The sequence below is a fragment of the Miniopterus natalensis genome, chromosome 1 (assembly GCF_054644295.1).
Source record: "Miniopterus natalensis isolate mMinNat1 chromosome 1, mMinNat1.hap1, whole genome shotgun sequence".
NCBI classification, from domain to species: Eukaryota; Metazoa; Chordata; class Mammalia; order Chiroptera; family Miniopteridae; genus Miniopterus; species Miniopterus natalensis.
Window position 1 is genome coordinate 88,911,837 of NC_142081.1, and position 17,294 is coordinate 88,929,130.

Genomic DNA, 17,294 nt, shown 5'->3' on the forward strand with positions numbered 1-17,294 from the left:
AGGAGAAAGCTGTATTCAGAGTATTTTTAATTTTAATTTTTAATTAAAAAGTAGCCACAGTGTAAAAATAAATTTTAAAATAATTTGATTAAAGTTAATTTGATTCTAAGTTCTGAAATACAGTTTTCTTTTTAATTTTACAAAATGTATTCATTTTTAAAAATCATTACAACAGTGCAGAAGTATATGTAATGAAAGGTGAACGAACATCCTTTACTGCCTCTTAATTCAATTTCCCAGATAAAATCACCATTATAAATTTGATCTATTTTTCCAAAGCATTTTTTTATAAACGTATTTATATAAGCTTATGTAGCTCTAGAAAACTCAGATTGCTATTATATGAGAGAAAAATCCAAATGCTACCTTAACAGTTTGTTAAAAGTACATCTTGGATGGCTATAAAAACTTTTATTTTAAAGAGCAGTCTTAAGAAAAAAAGGCAAGGAAGAACTTTCTATAAATATCACACACACAATCATAAAACTGATCCTGTTGGAACAAAACATTTATTTGTTCCATATACAGAGATTTTCTCTGGATGTCCCAAAACACAGCCTGCCTGTATCTTTCCAAAGCAATCAATACCTCTCTGTATCCTTCTCCAACCACCTCCATCTTACCTGCAAGCTCCACACTCAAAGGTTCCATTCCCTTCATGACACTTTGGACTACCAGGGATGCCTTCACTTTGGCACTCACACTCACAGATGAACTGAAGAATAATCTCTACTTCTTCAGTGAAACCCAGGGGCTTAATTTTAACAGTTTCAGAATTCTTATTTGGACATTTATTTGAAGTTATGCTAATTTCAAATTGAACCTTAAAGGAAAAAACAAGATAAAGTTTTAAGTTAACTAAGTGATTTAAATCTACTAAAAAATACTTCAAAAAGCTCCTCATTTCTTTTATTCTCAAATTATAAACTAGACCGTTTACATAAAAAAGCAATTTTTTCTTTTCTTCAGAAAATGTTTATGCAACCTACCTCATCTCCAATAGAAATATTGGAGCATTTTCTCCCATTTTCCCCTGTTCCATTCACCCCGTTCTTGCAGTAAGATTTATAATTTATTGTTACTCCTTCTGGCAATTTGCTGTTTTCCAAAATTACTTCTGAGGAAAGGGACTAAAACAAGACTAATTATACAGAGGAGAGGCAAACAAAATCCTGCTATAAAATAAGTTGAATGCATAAAACCAATGGGTACAATAAACCATTAAGAAAACAGTATTATTTAAATAAAATATTTGAAGCCAAATCCTGAGTGTCTAGAAAACACAGAACCTAAAGAAACAGGCTCTAATTAATAAGGACTAATTCTTCAAAATAATGTACATGATTGAAAAGTTATAATATATGTATTTTAATATCTGAGTTAAAATATTAATACTCATATAGCACAGAATCCTGGTATCAATTATGAGGAGTCCCAAGAACTCCAATCAACTATACAGTCTGGGAACAGACATGCTTAGAAACTTTGGTAGTCCTGGCCAAAAAAAAACCCAATAGCTCCAAGTAAGAAGGATTCAAACCAGTGCTTTTTTAGAATATCAGACTGCTCCGAAAATGCAAAAGGCTGCAGCAGCAAGCTATCACTTGTACATACCCCTACATGGATGGGAATGTATGCTGTTAAGATGGAGAACAACGATGAGGAAGACATGAAACAACTGGAATCTTGAAAATCTTTGTAAAAACCTCTCTCTCTTTCTGGGTAGGGTCTTCCTAAAATATTTTGGGAACCCCTGACGTGAATTTTAACAAATATCTAAAATTCAACCTGTCAAGGGAAGAGAAGCAGAGGTGGTGCATATAACACATAATGGTTACCATAATGTTATGAATGCCTTCAGATTACTTAAAATGATTATCAATCAATATTTAATGAGTACTATTAAAGGTAGTCTGAATTAAACTTTAGACGAAACAAACAATTCCTCTTTAATTTCAATTCAACTTCCTTCCATGTGTAGGGGAAAAAACCTTATAAATCTTTTTAAAATAGGTAAAGGCATACATAACTTTACATTTGTATATATATTTTATGGTACTTGTCCTTCTTGAGAATAGAAAAATATATGGCAAGAAAAGAATTGGCAAAAAAACTTTTCTAGTACAATTCATCAAAACAGATGAGTCTATAAAGGAGATTTGGAGAGGAAAAAGAAGATTGAGGCAATCTTATAAATCTAAATGTGAGTTATGCTTCCCAATTGCTTTCCAACAAGAAGACTTATTACTTAATGACATTCGAATAGATACTCAGAAGTTCTCCCATACGCCTTTTCCATATTTTTGCTTTGTTTAGACTACATAAATAATTACACTTTTTAAAGAAAATATGAGATTTTCCTCCAGATATATAGAATTTAAATTTTATGTTGTCTTCTGGGTTTTGCTGTATTGTATATGAAGAGAGTTTTATTTTCTTTGAGCACAGTGTTCTCAACAGGGTATTGTCCAAACAGATCTTATTTAAAATGTAGTACTCACATTGTATGCATCAATAATCAACTGAATTACATTGCTGGAATTTGCAGATAACGTTCCTACTGCTGACTTAGGGATCAAATTTTTCAGTTCCTGCAGTTAAAAAACAGATAAAATACAAATCATTCAACCAGTAAGCCCCTACTGAGTACCTACTACTTATTTTTAATTACCAGTTCCCTATACAATTTTCTAAATAACATAAGTCAGACCTGAAAAAAAACATAAAAACTAGCTTTACAATATGTATTAAAAATTAATATAAACCACTTTTGTAATACCCAGTCCGTCTAGCTGGTGACATTTTTCCACACCTGAATTCAGACATGATTTTGCCTCTAATGAGCTAAAAAAAGGGTCTAGAAGTTTGTTCTTCTTATCTCACCTTGTAAACGGGCTGAAATTCTTCAGTAACTGCAAAAATCGTCTGAATGTTATTTTCACTTAATTTCTGGACAAGGTGAGCAATAGAAGGATAATCCTAAGAAATTAAGTAATAAAATTTAGTATGTAATTACATCCAATAAATACATTTTCAGTTCCTTTTGAAAATCATAATGAATTGCATATATAACTGGATCATTTACACAAGACCACTTGAAGTAACACAAATAATTGCTGAAGTGGTGTTACGTGTGGGTTTCTAATCCTCTTTTCTCTTTATGTATGTATAAAAATTTTCATAATAAAAAGATTTTATAAAGGAAGATTATCTATGTATATTAAATGGAAAGAACTGCCAGTAATTAAAGGTTGTATTTATCTATTACTTAAGCAAAAGACCAAGATTCACCAAGGTTTAAATTTCTTCCAGACCTAAATAATTTGCCAATCTTTATTTTTAGTAGAGGCACAGTGCCTATTTATAAAACTCACATGTAAACAAGATAAGGACTGTTAAGACTTTATAAATTATTTGTTTATAAATAATAACAAATTTGCTAACAAATGATGCATGCAAGTGAAAGGAGAAGCAGCTATGGGTTCAGGCATGGAGTAAATGTGTCAAAGTAGCTCCTTTCACCTTACTGAGGCCCTTGTCTGTAAGTGCACGGAAGAGCAAGCACAAAGCCACTTCTATAGAAACAATACCAGCTTTCCTGCATGTTAGGTTAGGGCACATACTTACCAAAATAATAAAACCCCAAACCCTTGTGGGCAAAAAGGGGCCATATACTAACCCTGACAAGCTCAGCGGAGGCCTGTGTGGTGGCCTTACAAACTCAAGAGACCTAAAGTAACCATATCAGATGGTCTGAAATTAAAAATTTTTAACTCAAAGCAGTCTATGGTGAATAGTCCTGTCCTAGGCTGGTATCTTCTCTGACAAAAGTCAATCTTTACCTTAACTGAGCCTATCTATTGTCTTTTTGCATCTATGATGACATTTCTTTGGAATGTCAAAGTAACTTTCCTTTTTCAAGACCCCTCAAAGCACACGCATTGCTCTGCAGAGACTACAAATCCCCTCACTGTTAGTGAGTTAATTGTTGACTGTTAACTATCCTATATCCACCTATGTAAAAGAAGTATGTGTCTATCATTTTACTTTTTATCCAATCCCAGGTTTCCCCGCTTTGCTTTCACCCACTTCCCTAATCTAATCACCAATGGATTTCATGTTACTCACTTACATCTCCTCTTTTGATTGTAATGCATCAAAAGTGCAAAACTGACATTCTCCGGAGCATTATCTCAATCCATTGAGATTTTGCTTCCCGGCAATTGTAGACAGTTTGGCTCAAATAAACTCACAAAAATTCTTCATAGGTTTGAATGTTTCTTACATTGACATCCTGAAAAACCCACAAGCCTGTCATCCACAATACTCTGAGCATTAAACACTAAAATCAACATGAATCCATTCAAGGTGTAAAGAATTAAGCACTTACATAATAATGGCTCATTGTGTATACGTTATTTTCCAGGTGACACTGTCCATCATTTGGTAAAACAATGCCACCAAGTTTCCCATCTCCAGCAAAGTGAAACCCAGCATCCGTAGAAAACACCAGCAGCCGTGTAACATTCCTCCAGCCAATCAATGACTTAAAATGAAAAGGATTATAATTTTAAACTACCACTCACAATAACTCATATACACTACCACTGCACTTTTAACTTTATCCTGTATCTTCTCTTTACCTTCTCTTTTCACAATTCTAATACTATTCCTGTTGATAAAACACACAGAGCCCACTGAATAAACTATAAACCATCCTACTGTAAAACTGTATCTTGCCTGGCTGTCCATTTCTCAGTTTTAAAAAACTGTTTGTTTTTTTAAAAATCAATGTCTCTCGCCCGGCCGGGCGTGGCTCAGAGGTTGAGCGTCAGCCTAGGATCCAAGCGATCAGGGTTCGATTTCCGGTCAGGGCACATGCCTGGGTTGTGGGCTCGATCAATGACTCTCTCATCATTGATGTTTCTGTCTCTCTCTCTTCCTCTCTCTGAAATCAATAAAGATATAAAAAAAATATTTAAAATAAATAAATAAATAAAATAAAATCAATGTCTCTCCCCCTACCAGAAGGTAAGCTAACTAACTCCATGTGTGGTAGGGACCACATCTGGTTTTGCTTATCTTCGTATATGCATCAGCTAGCACAGTGCTTAGCACACAGTAGGTGCTTCACATGTATTTGCTAGGTAAATAAAAATATCTCAGCCCATGCTTTACTTTACCCTCCTGCTGCTGTCTTGCTGTCTTGTTCCCTTCCATCCTCCATCCTTGCTCTATCTTCTATAGCAGGGGTGGGAAACATCTGGCCCGTGGGCAAAATCATTTGGTATGGCCCTGCCAAGGCAACCTCAGGCAGGACTAGAAATTCAATAAATCTAGGAGCTTTTTTCATAGCTAATTTTTAAGTTGATAATTTGTATGGTCCGAGAATAATGTTATAACTATCCAAAAGGCCGTTGGCAAAAAAAAGGTTCCCTGCTGGTTTTATAGCATATACATCCTTTATGACCCTTCATATTAGGCCTTCCTTTTTTAACTACAGAAGAATAATAATCTTCTCCAAAGAATTGTTCTGCTAAATTCCACTATTCTAACACATCAGTACTATTTATTTGTTCGTTTATTTTATTCTCCATCTTATTCAACAAAGAATTTAATGTAGCCGTAAAATCTCCTTTCTCTCTTGGTAATTTTGTAATTATATTTGTCTAAATTTACTCAATACATCTGTTTATATCTTCATAAGACTGCAAATTCCTTGAAGGCAGAAATTAAGTTTATGAATGCTGGCAACTCAGTGGAACGTGTATCTCTTTTGCATCTAGAGAAGTAGGTAGAATAGTTACTCTCAGCATAATTATCAGAAAGATAGTGTCTATGGATGCTAAGGCATGTTTTAATCCTACAGGCTGAATGAAGCATAGTTAGAGAGAGCCCAGAGAATGCTCTCTCACCAGTGAGCTGCTAACAGGATCACAAATGAACAGCTCCTACAATATTATTCTTTCTTTCCCTTTAAAAGCAGGCTATCCTTAAATTGCAACTACCCAGAGAGAAGTCAAAAGTAATAATAATGTATTAGTTAATATCTACTGAGTGCTTAGTAGCACTTTATATGGATTACTATATTTAGATTTCATAATAGCCCTAATGAGGTCTATCTATTATTACCCCTTCTTAAAAAGAAGGAAAGAGACCTCTAGAATGGCTAAGTCAATTGCCTAAGATCAGTAGTGATGGAAAAATCTGAAGCCATGTCTTAATAGTCTAAAGACTGTTTTCTTAGCCACTATACCATAATGTTATACCATATTAGTACCTTGCATATCAGTCAGCACCCTAGCAAAAAACTGGTTGAAAAGTAACCATTAAGAAACATCTGGAATCAAGGAAGGACGTCTAAGGAATAGGGGTATTACAAGGGGAAAAAAAGGCAGGGAGGAAATGATACAGTAGTAGGTACTTAGGGAAAACTTTACGCAAGTGCCCATCAATAGACGAGTGGATAAAAAAGTTGTGGTGCATATACACGATGGAATACTACTCAGCCATAAACAAGAATGAAATCTTAACATTTGGGACAGCATGGATGGACCTAGAGGGTATTATACTAAGTGAAAAAAGTCAGAGAAAGACAAATGCCATATGATTTTGCTAACAGGTGGAATCTAAAGAACAAAATATACAAATAAAAGAAACAGACTCATAGATATAAAGAACAGACTGATGGTTGACAGAGAAGGTTGGGGAACGGGGTTAAAAAGGTGAAGAGATTAAGAAGTACAAATTGGTAGTTACAGAACAGCCATGGGGATGTAAAGTACAGCATAGGGAATATAGTTAATAATATCCTAATAACTATATATGGGGCCAGGTGGGTCGGGGGACCACTCTATTAAGTACATGACTGTCTAACCACTATGCTGTACATCTGCAACTAATACAAAATAATACTGAATGTAAACTGTAATTAAAAAAAAAAAAAAGAGAGACAAACTTTATCTACCTCACAATATTTTTTAATTCCAGCTTCAGCTACCTCATTATAAGGTCATCTCAAAATCTTAATCTGGTAAATGGATTCTAATCACCAGTCCAATGAAGATGAGCTTGCTACTACTGAAAATCTTATAATTAAAATTACAAATATTATGTCTTCTCAAAATACACATTCTTGGCTTACAAATTAGGAGAAACATCGATGAGAGAAACATCAATTGGTTGCCTTTGATACATGACCTGACCAAGGATCGAACCTGCAAGCTGTGTATGTGCCCTGACAGGGAATCGAACCTTGACCCTTTGGCACGTAAGATGACTCTCTAACCAACTGAGCCACACTGGCCAGGGCTAGGGAAAGGCATATTTTAAATATGATAAGCAGAAGAAAACTGAGCAAAGGAAAATAACACCTGAGAAACTGCTCCATTTGAGCACTTTCAATGCTCTTGTGATACCTCAAATGACCTCAATTCCATCTCTGGCACAAAGCCAGAAAGTCAGGACACCTGGGTCTCTTCTAAAAACCTTGAACACCAGCTAAAGTGTCCCACTGTTTCAAATGGTAAGCACTCTGGATTTTTAAAACCCTGTATAAATGAACTAAGTGCCTGGTTCAAATAGGGACATAATGATTACATATGCTTTTCTAAAGCACTTGTAGTTGGGGGGAATTTAAGGGACTAAAATCTGTACTTCTCTGGAATAACTGAGTGTGGTATGGTAATAAAGGTAATTTTTTTTCTATTAACTGATAGTAAAATCACACTTAAAATTCATACAAGTAATATTTCTTTGTAGAAAATGAATGTACTTACCCCACAAACTGCAACTTGCATAATTGCGTCAAAACCACCTTCTGGAGAATCCAAATTTCCAGATATGCGCTGTTTACCAACAAGTTCATTAAATACTTCCCCTTTATCAGTAAGACTGAGCACATTTTTATAGCTAAATGGGCTGGTACAGTTTTGTTCACTTGTGCAAGGGTTCCTGAGCTTAGCTGGTGTTGTACTAATGTAAGGCATCACAGTTTTCTCCACAAAAGAGCCAAACCCTGTGCATGAAAAATACATAAAGAGAAACGGATGGATGGATGGATGGATGAACTTGCATTTACAAAAAAGAAATCAAGAATGTTACCACATGTAAGTCAATCTTTTTCCTTAATAAGAAATAATAAGGTTTTAATAGTAAAGTTTGAGAAGGAGATCATTATAATATGAAATATCCAGGTCTGAAGTGAGAGTAAGCTGTATTGGCTGGTGCAATCATATTAATTAGTAATGAAACAGAATCTAAATACGCAACATATTTGCAAAATAAATCGACAAATGAAAGAGTAAGTTCCTGTGAACACAAGCAAGCATTTCATTATCCATTTGGTAGACTGTCAGTCCTCCACATCCATGGCTTTTGCATCCACAGATTCAACCAACTGCAGATCAAATATATTTTTAAAAATCTCGGAACATTCTAAAAAGCAAAATTTGAATTTGTCATGCACCAAGCACTAGGATGAATCCATGTGACTAAAGTGACCCTGCGCTGTTGCCTAAATGCAAATATCATTCTTTATATAAGGGACTTAAGCACCCTTGGATTTTGGTTATCTGCAGGGGGTCCTGGAACCAATACCCTGTGACTATGAAGGACATCTATAATCTGTATCAAAAAACATGGTAGTATACGTAATGAAAGAATAAGGAAACAAAATTTATTAGATGTGTGACAAGAATTACCAGTCCACTTTGAAAGCAAAGACTAAAACCTGGCATTATCTCACAAGTATGTGATGAACAACAAAACTGCCAAGATTTATACAAATGCAAATTATTTTCTCAATATTCCCACCTATTCGGAAGTCTGAAGTAATCCTCCTCATTTCATTCATCAGATCTGTTCCAAGACTTTTTACATTCTCCAAGTCATCTTTCATAGAATAAGAGAGGTCCATTAGGTAGTAGAGATCAATGGGATAGTCTTCAGCTCTCTTGAATTTTAATGCAAATGTCTGTGGCTCCCCTAATTAAACAGGTATTAGAAAATAAATTTAGCTTACAGTAATAAAAAGCAATGAGAAAAACCAAATAAATTGTATTTACAAGGTAAAACCATAAAATGAAATGTATTATTACCATAGTATTTATAAAAACTATGGGAATCCTATAGGTAATGCAACTGATGTGTATTCAATTTCATTCACAAATACTTAAAATGCTAGGCCCTGGGGAAACAAGATGAAAAAGACAATATCCCCAATCCACAATGGATAAGACAGACAAAAATGGTTGATTTATAAATAGCACAAAGGAAAACAGGTAGATGAAGCAACATAAATAAGAGTGGGGTGGTTGGGGAGGACACATTATAGAGTACATCTGACTTTTTAGGGTTTGAAGTTCTAAGTCAAGACTGTTCTCTGTTGAATGGGATCCTACTATATGCAAATAACATAATCTGATTTTTCCTTTAGAAAACCTGGTAAAAAATTTTAAAAATGACTTATATAGAGACAAAGAGACTTGTTAAGAAACAATAGCAAAAATCTAAGAATACAATGAAGGTCTCAATAGAAACAATGAGAAAGGACAGGAGAGATGTGTAAAAGGTGTTCGTATATGTATAATTCACTTAGGAAATACACAAGAAAGAGAAGGTTTGGGTGAAAAAAATCATTAAATTTTTAACTTCTAGATTATCTCTATGTAAATTTCTAGTATGCAGTTCGACAAATGTGTTTGAAGCTTAAGAGAAAACTGTGTGCCAGTATACAAATGGTTTTAAAGCCATGAGATGAAAGCCTACAACTAAGTGGACTGCAAAGAGAAAGGAAGAAAAAAAGACACAAAGAGATTAGAAAAGCAATGTTAAGAAAAACTAGCAGTGATACCATAGAAACGAAGAGAAAGAGCATTTCAAGAGGCTCGAAGGCATTACTTGGCACAGAAAGGTTAAAAGAAATAGAGTTCCCTGACAAAGGTACACTAAGCATGGTGGTGCAAGGTGATGGTAGAACTGTGCCTGAACAGGTTTAGAAGCAGAAGTCTGACTGCATCAGGCTGAAGAGTAAATGGGAGTGGAAGTCACAGACAATCAATGTGTACCATTGTTTTGAGAAAAAGGGGATGGAAGCTGGAAGGAGTAGGAAGAGGGCTTGTTTTCTTTTTTGTTATTGTTTTTTAGATAGGAGACTGCTACAGATTCTTATGAAAATCTTAATATTTTAATACTAAACTTATATATACAAAGGAAAAATACAGGTTAAAATGTTGTCTTTTATTACGTAATTATACCAGAGGATGAACACTTTTAATTTTAAAACTCATTAAATCTAATATTTTCTTAATCTTTAACAGAATTTACTTTGAACATTAGGCAATATTTATTATTATTATTTCAAGTATATGTCTCACAAATTGTTATGTCTGAAAAAATTTCTAAAATTTAATGTATTCCACATTTCTACTTGAGAGCCAGTCCACATATGAAAATGAACCCTCAACAGAAACTGGTAAGAGGCTTACATAAAGCTGTCAAAAAGCTCAAGAAGAAACAAAGGTATTCCAGAATTAGATTTCTGTACCTGATCGTAATTGCAAAACCAACTGCTGTGGCTGGATCTGAGTGATATCTTCTGGTTGGAGCTTCTCTGCTGTTCCTTTGCTACGGTTGGTTACGTTTTTATTTTTCTTTATGTCTTTGGAACCTCTGGGATTTTCTATGTCATCTGGATGACAACCCTTCTTTTTTAAGGCTTCTAAATCATCACATCGTGCAGAAGTAGGCATTCCTTCTTGTAAAAATGTCTAAACGACATATAAAATATAGGTATAAATAAAAAGCTACTGGTCAAATCTTGTAAATACACAATTAAATTGCAAAAATCAAGTGACATATCAAATGCACTTAATTTCTGGTTTTTAAACAAAATGTTTCCTTCATCCAAACCGTAAGTGCTTTTGTTTATAAATAAAATATTTTCCTTGAAAGTAATACTTTTTTTACTAATATATTACTAATAATTTACTATTTTAATAATACTTAGGACTGATTTAAGTATACATTTTAACTGTCCCACCTTCAAATTCAGAGTATCTAATCAAAAAATTTCTTCAGTGAAATCACTTATTCAGCATGGTTAACAGCCACTAGTAATGTATATACAACCAAATATCAAATATTTTCCCCTAAGTAAAATCCTTAAAAGTCTCTCATATTATGTAGCATTCTCTCCCACAATATCTTGAACAATAATGTTTATGGAAAACACGTTATCCTAAAAGTATTTTGATTAAATGTTATTTCAAAAGAGAAGACTAAGAAATCTAGCACAAATTTAGTATTCCTGGAAGTTTGAAAAATGTTCAAGTACTGGTTGTTACTGTAAAAGTTTTTTAAAGTTTATTTTTAAAACAATACAGTAAGTGATTATATGACACGGTTTATGAATATATTTCCATAGGGTGAATTTAAAAAATAAAAAAGGTCCTAATGGATGTAAATGGTACTTGTGGTTTGGGGTAAAATTTCCAGTACTGACATGATTTCAAAATGTGTTCTACGGCCCGGCCGGGCGTGGCTCAGCGGTTGAGCTTCGACCTAGGATCCAGGCGATCGGGGTTCAATCCCGGGTCAGGGCACATGCCCAGGTCGTAGGCTCGATCAATGACTCTCTCATCATTGATGTTTCTGTCTCTCTCTCTCCCTCTCCCTTCCTCTCTCTGAAATCAATAAAGATATATTTTTAAAAAATAAAAAAAGCAAAATGTGTTCTAGCGCAAACAGCTTAGATGGAAATAAAAATTTCATCAGATGACCAAAGAAGTACCTTAGTAAAAACAAAAACACTGCTTTTAAGAAGTAAATAAAGATTGTGAATAAAAATTTTTCATAAAATGTGAGAGGAAAAAAACAATGACAGTATATGTGAGTGTATCATTTTAAAATGTGTACATATAACTAAATCAATTATTATAACAGACATTTGACATATATCCCTAAGAATTTTATATCTAGTAGGCCAAAAATTTTTTCAACCTTAAAATTGGGAAAATGAGAGAATGCCTTTTATTTGGGGTCACTTACGTTCACTGATATGATATTTTATTATCAACCAACTTGATGATGCTGTACATAGTAAGTGAGAACACTTAAATATGAAAAATACACAGTGGTTTTGATCAGTTATTTTTAAAGGAAAACATAACCCTAAATGAGAGCATTTATACAATTAGAGAAACAAATGGAAAGACATGCCATGGATCATATGGTTCAAAGCTGCACTGCTTTCATGTATTATCACACCTAAAATACTACCAAAGCCCAAATAATACTGGCACATTATTACTTTCCAAACAATAGCCAATCCAGGAAACTTTAAAATCATAACATTCCAGTAAAATTTCACTAAACATATTCCAAAACAGCCTTTAATAATTTAAGAATTATGCCACAAAGATCAAAAACTAAACTACTTAAATAGTTTGGGTATGATAACCTTCAATTCCAGATAAACTATAACCCTAATAGAATGGATATTGTTGATGATAGCAGGTACCACTCATTTAGAACCTTCTAAATGAAACTGCATTAAGTTCAATCAATCATAACTCTTATAACAACACTAAGCAGGTATTATTATGCTCATTTTCCAGATCAGAAAACTAAGAGTTTTAGTTAAGTAAGCCGAGTCTGAGACACACACAGCACTCCCTATTTCCTCCATTATCTCTAATTTAATTCCAGAATACCATTTTTAGGAGAACAGAAAGCACCATTAGAAAAATTTTGAAATAACAAAACAAAAACCTCTCATTTTTCTTTCATATGGTCAAACCATATTTGACCAGTTATGCCTACAAAACCAGTACTTGAAATGTGGGGGTCAAATGCCTGAATAAAAACAAATAATAAGCTTTGACCTGATAAGATTCATTCAGTGAATAAATTATTTATTTTCAAAATTACCTTCCTTCACCTCCTGTTCTAACTCATTCATTCATTCGTTGGTTTGCTTGTTCCTTTACTCATTCAACATTCAGTAAGCTTCGTGGAATATACCATGTTAGGCAATGTATAAAGATGACAAAAGTGAATAAAATAAAATTTAAACCTTAGCCTCAATGGGTTGCAAATTAATTAGGATGCAAATCAATTCCATATTAGCTTAACTCAAATATAATTAGAAAGGTTAATTTATACCTCTCCCATCAATAAAAGGGAAAAACCTAAAATAGTGAAATTAAATGGCTAGTTTTGGGGGAAGCTGTCCAAAGAAAATATAATACGTTCCACAAAAGTGAGCTACATATGTATTCTTAAATTGTCTAGTAATTATATTAAAAGAAATGAGAAATTAATTTTAACAATATATATAAAATATTAGCATTTCAATATATATTTTTTTAAATCATTAAGTCTTTGAACTTTGGTATTTATTTGAGGCTTACAGTAATTCTCAATTTGGACTACCCATACTTCAAGTGCTCAAGCCACATGTGCTCAGAGGCTACTGTGTTGAACAGCACAGCTTTAGACCATCACACTATACTGTACACAGAGTTGGCTCTTATTCAACAAACATTGATTTAAGTGAAAATTCCTATCTAGCTCTTCCCAAGGATACAGGTTTGTGCAACACTAAATGACTAGAGAATAGATGGAAAGAACTTGTGCAATCTTACTTACTGAATTTGTACACCATCCACAATTTGGCCCTGCTTGTATACATTCTCCACATGATTTGGCGTTTGCTTTTAAACATCTATTTTCATCTGTCAGGAAAAAAAAAAAAATAGAGCAGGATCACAATGACAGATAATGCCAATATATATGAACGTTAAATACGAATACTAAGATCTAGACATGCCCCAAAGAAGCCCTAAAGAGAGAAGACTCTGGATTACCCTGACACAGAACCATAAAAAGACAGTTATCTTTCTTGTCTTCTATAACAAAGACTAGGTACCATTAGTAATGTACATTTATCCTTTTTGTCAAAGACATAATTTCAGATCTATAAAGTTGGTCATAACTGTCACTTTTCTTACAACTGGGCAAAGTATTATTTCTTTTAAGTCACACTACCAAAACCATACCCTGTAAGCATCCTAAGCAGTTTTCCCCTCATTTTTATTAAGTTAAATATTTGAAAAGTCCACATTCACCCAAGCCACAATCCCATGATTTTTAAGCTCTGTGTTCAAAGTATGTCTTATAATTCTTTGAATCTGCCTAAGTATCAGGGTGCCTTTCATGTGGTAAGCGCTAATATGGACTGTCTCCAATGTGTCTTTTCTGATTATGTTCATTATAGAAAATTTGAAAAATACATAAAAATATAAAGAAAAAACTAAAATTCACCCACCATCTGCTTGTAAGAGGTAACTACTATTAATAATTTGTATATTTCTTTCCAGTATTTCTTTTATACAGATAGATTAAAAAAAATAGCAAGGAAGCATGAATATACAGACATTATTTTAAAAAAATTGAAGATATACATTTTGTATACTACTTTTTACACTTTACCCTGTTTCATTATAAATTCTTCAAAACTATGGTTTTTAATAATTGCATATTTCATTATATCACATCCTATTTAGTGTTAAACAAACTGTGTTCAATTGCATGTGTGCAGTATACACATGCTTGCTCAAATACACACACAAACCCCCAAAACACACATATACACATACATATACATAAATGCACCCACTTAGATGACCATTCTTATAACGTAAAATTCTATTTCTTTATCATAGATTTAAAAAATGAGTTGAAGATTAATGTTTTTAAAATTCTCAATACACATCAGTTTCTACCCAGAATTATTATTCCCATAGGCAATATACAAATACCATTTCATCACACCTTCAACAGCACTAAGTACTTTTTTAATATAAATATTTACTCATTAAACAAGTATAAATTGGACTATCAATTCAATTTTCAATTATTTAAGGTTTCGTTTTCCCGTATTTTTACTGAGCATATCATCTGTATATTTTGTTTTGTCTTTTGCAAATTTTTCTATTATGTTCATCTGTTTTAATTGGATCTCTATACATGATAAGAAAATTAAACCCTTGTTTAGTTTCTTACTGTTGATGTTGTTACAACATATAGATATTTGGGGATTTTTATGTTGTTGTTGGTTTTATGCAATTCCAATTTATCAATATTTCCTTTATGATTTCTTTCTTCATTTTTGTGTGTTGTGTAAGTCCTTCCTATCATGAGATCAAATAATTGCCCTGTGCAGTGCATTTTTTTAGATTTGGAGAATAGAACTGGGCATTCTATTACCTCAGGTATGAATGTACCAAGGTTCATAAAAGGGTGAAATACATTTTTTACTTGATTTTTCATTCCTCTTCTAACGATGCCAACATTTTTGCAAGACTTTTTTTTTTTCTTTAATTTCTCTTTATTCTGAAACTCCTGAACACAAACAGCAGTGTGGTGGTTGCCACAAGGAAGAGGGTGGGGAGTGGGGGTGAAGGGGGTCTTAATATACAGTGACGGGAAAAGATATGACTTTGGGTGGTAGGAACACAGAGCAATATACAGATCTTATAACATAGAAATGCACACCTGAAACCTGTATGTTCATATTAACCACTGTCACCCCAAAACATTTAATAAAGTGTTAAAAATTTTTTAAATAAAATAAAAATTATCTTTATTGTTTAAAGTATTACAAAGGTCCTTTTTCCCCCATTGATCCCTTCCCCCTTCACCACACTATTGTCTGTGTCCATGGCTGTGTGTGTTTGTGCATATATATATATATGCACAAACACACACACACACACACACACACACACATATACATAGGTTCTTAGGTTAATCTCTTCCCATTCATCCACTCATCCCCGCTTTCCCTCTGAGATCCCTCCTGTGCTTCTATGTCTCTGGATTTATTTTGTTCATTAGATTCCACATATGAATGAGTCTTTCTCTAACTGGCTTACTTCGCTTAGCATAACATTCTCCAGGTCCCCACCATGCTGTCTCAAAGAGTAAGGATTCCTTCGTTTTTACAGCTGCATAGCATTCCATACCAAGTATCTTTGGTATGATTTCAATTCTTCTTGAACTTGTAGAGACTTGTTTTGTGTCCTAACATGGGGTCTATCTTTGAGAATGTCCCATGTGCACTTGAGGAGAATGCCTAATCCGCAGGTTTGGGGTGGAATGTTCTGTAAATGACAAATCCATCTGATTTAGTGTGTCATTTAGAATCACTGTTTCCTTGTTGATTTTTGCCTGGAATATCTATCCAGTAGTCAGTGGTGTGTTTAAGTCCCCTACTGTGATTATATTGTTGTCCATCTCTCCTTTAAAGTCCTCCAGAAGTTTTTTGGTTTTTTTCTCAGGTTGTATGATTCTTTTGTTCTGAGGTGGGTTGTTGGGAGCCAGTGACATGTCTGGACATGGTCCACGCCACCTGAGGGTCTGGAGTCAGGGACTCGACCCTCCCCACAATGACCCTTGATATTGAGAGCCCGATACGTGTCTGGACATGGTCCACATAGCCTGAGGCTCTGGAGCCAAGGACTCAACCCTCCCCACAAGTTCCCGTTAGGAGCCGAAATAAAGATAATTACCAAGGTCTGGGCTCATGCAGAAGGCAGGGTGTTTACTCTGAAAGAGCGTTCATGCAGCCTTGAAGGAACTACTTTGTATCACCCTCACCTCATTATTAATTGTTTGTTACTCACTATATAATAAAGGCTTTGCAGACATTTGGTGCTACACTTCATTGGAGGGCAGCCCTCCTGATCCCATAACTGTGTTTGTCCCTTTAATTCCCACCGCTCGAACTCAGGTTTGTTCGTCTTTCAGGCTGGTTCCTGACAGTGGGTCTCTTGTAGACAGCATATATTTGGGTCTTATCTTCTTATCCATTCAGGTACCCTATGTCCTCTGACTGGAGCATTTAATCCATTTACATTTAAGGTTATTATTGATGGGTACTTATTTATTGCCATTTTATTTCTTTATGCCTATGTTTTTGTTCTATTTCAACTTATTACAGCAGTCCTTTTAATATTTCTTACAATGCTTTTTTGGTGGTGAGAAACTTCTTTAGCCTTTTATCTGGGAAGCTCTTTATTTCACCATCTATTTTGAATGATAGCCTTGCTGGATAGAGTATTCTTGGTTTCAGATCCTTGTTTTGCATTACCTTGAATACTTCATGCCATTCCCTTCTGGCCTGTAGAGTATCCAATGAGAAATCAGCTGACAGACTTTTGGGAGCTCCTTTGTAGGTAACAAATTGCTTTTCTCTTGCTGCCTTTACAATTCTTTGTCTTGAATTTTTG

The 17,294-nt window shown here is 34.1% G+C and overlaps 1 protein-coding gene across 2 annotated transcripts in view; it reads right to left on the reverse strand.

Moving 5' to 3' along the window:
- ITGB1 (integrin subunit beta 1) overlaps positions 1-17,294 on the reverse strand; it is a 45,597-nt gene that overhangs the window by 11,686 nt on the left and 16,617 nt on the right. For both annotated transcript variants that reach the window (XM_016197158.2, XM_087823872.1), the window contains 9 exons: positions 13,651-13,736; positions 10,547-10,769; positions 8,815-8,985; positions 7,779-8,017; positions 4,391-4,546; positions 2,884-2,979; positions 2,502-2,591; positions 990-1,130; positions 624-823 (listed from right to left, as the gene is read on the reverse strand). In XM_016197158.2, the coding sequence (XP_016052644.1) occupies positions 624-823; positions 990-1,130; positions 2,502-2,591; positions 2,884-2,979; positions 4,391-4,546; positions 7,779-8,017; positions 8,815-8,985; positions 10,547-10,769; positions 13,651-13,736 (1,402 nt within the window). The remainder of the gene's footprint in view (positions 1-623; positions 824-989; positions 1,131-2,501; positions 2,592-2,883; positions 2,980-4,390; positions 4,547-7,778; positions 8,018-8,814; positions 8,986-10,546; positions 10,770-13,650; positions 13,737-17,294) is intronic.